The sequence below is a fragment of the Aulonocara sp. 'chitande type north' Nkhata Bay genome, linkage group LG18, assembly GCF_057382095.1.
Source record: "Aulonocara sp. 'chitande type north' Nkhata Bay isolate Kocher_YH1m ecotype deep benthic linkage group LG18, A_spYH_male_GT1.1, whole genome shotgun sequence".
NCBI classification, from domain to species: domain Eukaryota; kingdom Metazoa; phylum Chordata; class Actinopteri; order Cichliformes; family Cichlidae; genus Aulonocara; species Aulonocara sp. 'chitande type north' Nkhata Bay.
Window position 1 is genome coordinate 15,061,646 of NC_141361.1, and position 9,146 is coordinate 15,070,791.

The following is a 9,146-nucleotide window of genomic DNA, read 5'->3' on the forward strand; positions in this document are numbered from 1 at the left end:
GATAGTTGTGTGAAAAATCCCACATCAGTAGTTTGTGAAATACTCCCGTATTTCCTGTCTTTGATCAACAACCATCAGTACTGTCTTGATCACGTCTACGCGCCTGAATGCACTGACAGCTCCCATGCAGTTGGCTAATCAGATACAATGAGTTGTTGTATCTAATAAAGTGGCCGGTGAGTGTTTTCACTAAAGAGCACTCTAATTATTACAATTAATTCCACAAGCCACTTTAACTTCCTAACACATCTGTTTCCCTTCAAAGGCAGGAGCTAGTGAAGATGACCTCAAATAAATAAATAAATATTTCATTAGCCACCCTGCTGCCACTGCTGGGGAGCCAATTGCATATGGGCTGATAAGAAAGCTCAATAATGCTGTCACGTCTGAAAATCTCTTTGTTATTCAGCTTTCGTTTCTCATCAACCTCTCAGTAAAAGGATGTGCAGGACAGGAATGTCACAGATAAGTATTTTTATTGGTATTCATATGTTTTACAGACTTAAGACTTAAATAACTTGCAGTTTTGTACATCATCACAGACACACAAAGTGCGGCTTTAATCAAGCATTACTTATCTTGGAGTCACAACACGAAGCACGACAGAACATCAAGGAAATCGAGGAACATCGAGGATCATTTGGGGTGCGTGTAGAAGTGGAAATCGCACCGTTTGATTTTTCAAGTCATTACACAAAAACAAAGAGCTGATCATTACAATTGCCAATCTGCGTACAGTTCACACTCGTCCACAAAATGAGACACAAACACACATGACCATTCAGTGTTCAGCTTCGAGCAGCCACCGCTGGAGCCTGCTGCTGATCAGTGGACTGCAGTTGTCTTCCAAGGTACTCCCTGTGAAAGAGAAACAGTTTGTTTGTTTGTTTTTACAGACTGAAAAAGCAAGAAACACTAAACATGCTGTCAAATAAGGCCATACCTCCTGTTACAAGGAACAAAGAAATATTTTGGAAGGCATGCTTATTGTATATTTTCCTTATTTGTTTGGTGACAGTAAGACGAGAAAATCAAGAATACTTCAATTTTAAATACTTCAAGAAAAAAAACACTTCATGTTTTTCAATAACAGTACATATTTTTCCTTAAATCAAAACATAACCGGTAAGCATTTGAAGTTCTGATAAATGGAGGATAATATCCACCCCGATCACCACCTGCCTGAATGTTTTCACTTCAATCTATTCTCTGATTGGGTGGATTCTGGATCTTTTATATCCTTTAATGTGAAAACAGGTTTTTAATGAAGCTTCTCATTTTAACAATATGAGCTTCTCCCAGGTATCCTGACCCTGACATGATGTAATGCTGAAATATAGACCCATTATATATTACTTTGAAAGGTCACAGTTCGGCTTCATGTTTCTTCTTGGCAGTAACATTTTTAGATATGCTTCATGACACTCAAATTATCAGCAGCAGAAATATCAAATGCCTCTCAATAGTCTAAAAATGGGAATGGTGAATACTCATAACGACAGAGAATATTTTCTCCTTAAAAATATGCACGCTTAGACTCATCACTATTCTCCTTTTCTACAAAGCAACAGCGCCGTAAGGATGTCTTTATGAAACCACTGTACACTTCTATTTTTGAAGGAGGTTATTTTTTTTTTTTTATTTGCCCTATTATGAGAATGAATCACAGCAGTGAGATAAAACAGTACAATATGCATCCAACGCAGAAGCAGCAAAAAGCTTTTTCCAAACAACAGCACAGTACTTTCATGTGTTCGTCTCATACCTCTCTTACTGAAAATACCAAATACCTCTTTGTTAAATATTGACCAAACAACCAGGCTGGTAAAACCACAAGCTGCTATAGATCAACTCAAATATATCCAAGACATATAAGAGCTTTTAAGCCTTTGATCTTTAGCTAACCCTCCTCTAACCCCCATCCACAGGCTTGTACAGAACTTCACATACACTCATCATGGGTGACATGGATGACTTTAAAAAACAGACCTGGGTGCATGAGCTTGACTTTATTTTGGATTTTCTCTAATTCATGCAGGGTCAAAGCACGGCACACCAACTGCTGGAGCTGTCAGAGATAACCTTCAGTCCATTCTCAAAAATCAGTTACAGTACGCTGATTTAGAGCACTGCCAGTGAGATTACAAAAAAAAAGGCAAATAGCAATAATTGGTAGGATGACTGATGAAGTTAGTGTCCCGCAGCCAAGGCACCTTTTCATATGTCTCTGTTGTAAGACACAGCGAAATGAGTCTTGGACATGAAACACTGCATGATATTAAAAAGTATTAGCCACAGTAAAATCAGCGGACACTCAAAGTTAGTTTTTACTGTCAAGATGTTATCTAATATTTCATTTTGCAGACAGCTGTCCAAAGTGAACTACAATAAATCTAATGTGCCACCTTTTGTTTATTCTATAAATTCTTGTTTAAACTTGTCTCTCCTTTTATTTTATTTTTTATATTTTTGCTTTTAAAATTGGCTATACAACCACACGTGCCATGCCTCTACTTAAGAAATGACAAATGAAATGGCAGTAAGTGCTTGCCCGTGGTGCTGAGGTGAAAGACACATACAGCTGATCAAAAATAGATTTTCTTTTCACACAGTTTCTGCTACACGACCGTTTCACAAGAACGGCAGCTTGTTCGACTGTTTACAAAAATCCTGCACCCACCGTGCAGCTGTGTTACAATTTTCATTAATGCAGTAATGTAACACGCCACAGTAATTATATTACAGTTACAATTATTTTGTTACTTTTGTTACAAAAGTTCTTCAGTAATCTTTTCACTGCCGAAAAAATTCAAACAAACAAACATACATGTTTTTTCTTCCTGTGCACTTGCACAACAATCAGCTCAAGTCAAAGTTGTAGATCAAAAAGAGATCTACGACTTTTTAGGAGTGTAGATATGGACATACTTTTATAGCACAAAAGGAAGAGAACGTGATGCTAAAGTGGACAAAACCAGTAACAATCTGAGTGAATGCTGACCCCAGCACAGCAGCCAGGTCCTGATCTTTAATGGGTAACAAACTGACGGGCAGTCAGACTTGCAGCCTACGTTTCTACCTGTTCATACTTCTATAGTAGAATCGCTATGGCGATCACTCTGAAGTCTCTTTGTGCTGGTTTTCATATGTAAAAAAAGATTGCATGTGTGTAACGAGTATGTGTGTAACGTGTGTAATGACTTTCTCCAGCAGGAAATGTACTGAATTACTTTAAAGAAAAATACAGAATAATGTGTAATACATTACTTTTTTGAGTAATAACCCTAGGACTAAATACAGCATTGTGGTTTTCAGGAAAGTAAACACTGGTGCTAAGACTTATTCAACATAAGCTGATTCTTTTGTAGTATTGTTTTAAATTTGCACTGCATTATAAAACAAACAGCATCTCTCTTTGCTCCGAGCGGCCTTTGGGGAGTGACTATACATGTAAACACCATCTGTGTACATTCAGTAAAGGTAGCGTGTCTGTATTTGTTACAGTATTTGACAGAAACACCTGAATCTATAATAATGTTAGAATACAAACAAGAATATGGGAAATCATCAATCAAATTTAAAAAAGGAGACAGTTCACAGTGACTCGGAGCACAGATTTGAGTTTGTTTGGCAAAAAAAGCCAGGCTACTGTATGAAAGGCAAACCAATACTATATCATGAACATGTCAAATGTCAGTAGAGAGGACTGACTGTAACTGAGACAAGCACAGCATAAAGGTGGCTGGACCAGCGATAGCTTAAGACTTAAACGACAACCGTGGAGTTATGGAGCTTATTGGCAAAAACACCATTCAGTCAAAGCTTGCTGGAGATTTAGAAACACGTCAAAAACAATGACCAGATAACAGTTTGCGCACATTCAAGCATGCTGTTGTCATGACATCAGGGGCCTCAGAAAGGTAGGAACAAGAAAATGTTATATTAGAAACAACAAGTCAACCCACTCAAGGTGACAGCGGGTAAGGGAAGCGGCTTTGAAAAACTCTTCATTGTAATTAAAAAAAAAAAGAAAAAAAAAAGTTCTCATCTCATTCACACACCTCTGTTTTCACGCAGGCAATGAGTGTAGGCAGCAGATTCTTCAGTATGACGAAAAAACCTTGAGAAATAGCTCACCCCCTCACATTAGGAGGTCGTGTTATGAGGACTGAAACTAGTAACAAAGTGTTCATCTTAATGGAGAAATATGGCATGAGCAACATTCCTTTCTTTAATTATTATGTTTTATTTTACAAAAAAACCACCAACGTTGCTCAACATGCCCTACACAAGAGGTAGGTGTGGATGGAGGGTGTCTTATAAGAACTACCTGCATAAATGAGGACAGGTGAATGTCTTTAAATGTGATTTATGTGCTGGGCATTAAAATTATGAGCTGCTGCTTTCAAAAGCTACAAGGGAAGAATAAAAAAAAAAAAAGCTGTCAAACAAAATGTCAATTTCCATATAAAATTTAATTTACTTAGTCTTGTATTCAGGCGTGTGCAGAAGTTTTGCATCCATTTTAAACCAGACTTCATACACAGTTGTAATCCCTGCTTTTCATTTTTCGAAGTAAAACATTCGTATGCAGCCTTCAGGTTTTTTCTCCTCCTGTTTTAATACTCAATTCTTCCACCTTCATTTGAACTTAACATTCTTTAACTTCACTCTGACTCTTTCATTTTTATTCCCCACGTAAAAACAGGAGAATCTCAAACAAGATACGGAAGCTAATTTATGGCATGCAGTTAATGCAGAGGTGATGCTTATATACGATTCTACGTTCTACTTCATTTCATTTATATTTTGCTTCTACGTAGCCACACATTCATGCATTTTTCATACATTTTCATGCTTAATCCTTGTACTTGATCATATTCAGAAAAAAATATTTTTTGTTGATTTTTAGTTTGTCTTATTTGTTTCTTGCTTGTTGAACAACTTAGCACTGACTTTTGAATAATTAAAGCATAAGAAAGTTTTCTTTAGTTGAATGAAAATACCAAAGATACAACAATTTTACAGGCATAAAAAAGTATTTTTGTACCAACAAGGTGGTTTTCAAAGAGTTACTCAAAGCATGGCACATTTTAGCATGGTGTTCAGTGTGTCCTCAAAAAGAAACAAGAAAACTGGAAAGTAGAGGAGAACAGAAGAAATAGCAGGCATTAAAAAAAACTATGTGCAGGATATGAACAGTATCTGAAAGTCCTGCCCCTAAGAAAGAAAGAAAAATCCATCAAAGACCTGATAGAAGACCTGAGAGATGCATTTGACCTTTCAGCTGAATTGTGTACTGTTTGCAAAAGTCTCATCAGAAATGGTCTCAGTGCAAGTGTGGCTGTCAACAAACCATTTTTAAGGAAGGGAAACGGGGAGATAAGGCTGAGGTATGCCAAATTATACAAGAATTGGAGTGATAATCACCGGCAACAGGTCTTATAGAGTGATGATGCCAGATTTGACATTATTGGTTCAATTTTTCATCAGTACAGATAATTACAGAGGATGTCAGGAGAGAGTTACAACAGTGAGCGTCTAAAGCCATCTGTAAAACACAGTGGACACTCTCTAAAAGCTTTGGGCTACATGTCAGTGAGTTTTGTTGGTGATCTTGTCAAAATTGATGGAATTATTAACACAAATTGGAACCTTCAGATTTTGATCCACCATGCAATACCATCAGAAAAGCTTCTGATTGGCAACGCTATTTTTCAGCCTGATAGTGATCCTAAAGACACTGCCAAGGCAGTAAAAGAATACCTGGATAAATAAGTGCATACTATCAGTCATGGATTGGCCTCCCCAGAGCCCAGACATCAGTAGTACTAAAGCTTTGCAGGACAATCGTAAAAGAGAACGGAACAAAAAGGAAACCAGCATCCAAAGAACAGATCTGAATGTCCTGCAAGAAGCCAGGAGAATTATTCCTGAAGATGTTCCGGCTTTGTAAAAGAAAAACGTGGTCGCACCAAATATTGACTTTCAAGCTCGTTAGAATTGTACAAACTTTATTTTTGCCATATATTTTGAAATTCCATTTATAGTTGCTGTACCTGTTACATATTTTCCTACCAAAATATAAAGAAATAAGGAGTGTCTCAACACGTTTCCACAGTACTGTAAACAGTGTTGGGCAAGTTACTTTGAAAAAGTAATTAATTATAGTTATTAGTTACTTCTTCAAAAAAGTAACTGAGTTAGTAACTGAGTTACAATAGTCTAAAAGTAATTAATTACTTGAAAAGTAACTATTGCGTTACTTTAAAAAAAAGAAAAGAAAAAAGTTTAACCCTCTGGGGTCCAGGGTATAATTGGCCATTTTTAACTACTTTTGATTTTCCCTCCACATTTCACCTTTAAAAACTATTTACTTTGCCTTGTTTGGTATCATCCTTTTCAGCCCAACCTCACATGTCTGAATTTACAGTTATGTTTTCATTTTTACATACTGTATTAACACAATTGATCTAAAATCAGACAAAAAACATAAAATCAGAGTAGAAAAAGTTATATTTTTTACTGTAACAACCACAAACATGTTTAACGAATCATATTTCATAACTTTAAATGCAAATATAAATTGTCAATTTTAAAATCCTATGTACAAGTTTTGCAAACAAAGTTATTTGCATCCATTTACCTTTTATCTTGATTTTTTAAATAACCATTTCAAACTATTTACAGAACAATCAGCTGTTCTGCATTCAATAAGATGCCACACAAATTATTTGTGCCACAAAAATTTTTTTTCTGTCCACTATGAAGGAGAACATCACAGCCTGATACCTGCAGGTGTGACAGCAGCAGGAGTATCACTCCTGTTTCTACCTGGAGACAGCAGTCACCTCATTGTTCTGACACACAACACAAAACTATCCACAACACTACACACTGACTACACAAGACAACACATTAACTACACACTCCAAACAAGCTAAACGTCACAAATCTCTCACATCTCAAAACTCGCTCTCTCTCCTTTTCTGCTGTCTTTCTCTCTCTCTCGCTCTCTCCCTCTCACACTCCTAAAACTTCCCCTTGGGGGGGTCATAAGCAGAGAGTGCTTGCTAGCGCTGTCCTTACGTGACGAAACTATTGAGGAAAAAACGCCGCGTATATATATTGGCCTATCAACACAATTTAAAAACTGGTATCTATCACCTTGTTGCTTTGTCTTTAAGTGGCCATGTGATTGGCTTACCACGGATACTTTATTCTTCCTCAGTCAAACAGCAGGACTCATGCGATCGTTTTGCCCTCTTAGCTCCAGGTGTTGTGCTAGACAGTGATCGTGATTATCGTCCGCGGGAGCGCGCGCAGCTGCTTAAAGCTGTAGCGTCCAGATTACTTACGTAGGCAGCTACTTCCGTGCAACTGATATAAGATGCCGTAAGCTGAACACAGCTTCAACCGTCTGTTTGTTGAAAAATAGTAACGGACCGCATTTTCTTGTTAGTAACTGTAACGGCGTTGTAATGATAGGAATAGTAATTAGTTAGATTACTCGTTACTGAAAAAAGTAACGGCGTTAGTAACGGCGTTACTTGCAACGCCGTTATTCCCATCACTGACTGTAAATGATCTTTGAGCTTTCTGGAAATTTCAAGTCACTGAACCCAATGTTCTTCCTCCCTTTCTGTAACTCTTAGTGGTATTTCAAACAAATAAACTTCTGTCCACGCATGACTGATCACATTGCCCACTTGGAACATCACTGTAATATTAATCATAATACCTCCATCCAGAGTTGCTCAGGAAACTGAAAGTGTGTGTTTTAGATAGTGGCAGCAAAAACAAACATATTCCCACTTAATGCTAGTTGGCTTTCATTTTTATTGTTTCCAAGAAATCCAGTACACAGAAGACACACACAAAGACGGGGAGGTGAAGTGGATGTCCGGAAAATGTTGCTAGTGGTGACTTAACCTAAGTAAAATCAAGCATGACGAGTTTATAATGGTGCTTGCAATGGGTCTAAAGAGCCTAAGAATAAAAAATAAAAAAAAAGACAAAAGTTAGCCATACAGTTTGCAAATTTTGGCTATGAAGATAAATATGCATCACAAAGTGTGAGAACTCCAAAGGTGGGCATGAACCCCAGCAGATGGAAGTGTCAAACAAAATATTTGGAATTTCAACAGAGAAGCAGCAGAAGCTTGTTTGCATAATATTTTAATCCAGCTGTTAGTGGTAATTATAACTGTGCAACTGATAATGAGATATGGAAGAAAAGAGCAGAGTAATTGCAGCAAAATGCTGTAGCCAACAATTCAGTGGGTGTTATCATCTTACAGTCTGTATCAGACACAAGTGTATTCAATCCATGATGCACAAGTGGGGTTGTGATCCCCCTAAAAGGTTGCTGCAATCTCAGTCTGCAGGTTAAGAATATGAATGATAGATATGTACATGATACACTAAATTAAGGTGCCATAGCACCACTGTAGCATTTTCTAACTGATCTTTCTTGATGCTGTAATTACCAGCTGAAATTTACTTGAACACATTTATGCCAGCCACAAGTTGCAAAATAGTGTGAACAATCATCTAAATCAATCTACTTTTGGCAAATAAGATCATTCAAGTTATTTTCTGTAAGACTGAGAAGCAGAGGAAAGACACTATCTATGTAAAGTTCACTCTGGGTAAATTCGTGACATGAGAAACATACAGCCCAGCACATTTGACATTTTGTGGAACATCCTAGTCTGTCAATATTTTGAACCTAAGTCATGCACATCTTGATCTGACCCCAGCGCAGCCCTGCTGTCCACACAGTTATTTTGCCTCATTACACTTGCTTTCAGGCCAGTGAGGACACGTTCCGACCATAATTCAAGTAAATGTAAACAAAAATTCAGACAACCGGCTCTCACCCTGCATTAGCCTGATTAGCCAACAGCACATCAAACGCACAAAGGCAGAATCCTAAAAACGCCTCTCCAGTCACGTTTTAGGATATAAAAGTGCTTTTTTTCTCTCATATGTCTGAGGCAAATTTGAGAGATTGCATGGCCTCTTCCTCCTTAAATGAAAGTTACAAAATCTAACCATATTTAAACATTTTTATTCAAGATGCTGCATGCAGGACACAGATACAATGTGTAAAAATGTGATTTTCAGTGTATACATCACACTTG

General features: G+C 37.3%; 1 protein-coding gene across 2 annotated transcripts in view; it reads right to left on the bottom strand.

Moving 5' to 3' along the window:
* Window positions 1-459: 459 nt before the first annotated feature.
* The window catches only part of atp6v1h (ATPase H+ transporting V1 subunit H), a 36,193-nt gene continuing 27,506 nt past the window's right edge, over window positions 460-9,146 (bottom strand). For both annotated transcript variants that reach the window (XM_086271168.1, XM_086271169.1), the window contains one exon: window positions 460-858. In XM_086271168.1, the coding sequence (XP_086127294.1) occupies window positions 789-858 (70 nt within the window). In that variant the 3' untranslated portion in view covers window positions 460-788. The remainder of the gene's footprint in view (window positions 859-9,146) is intronic.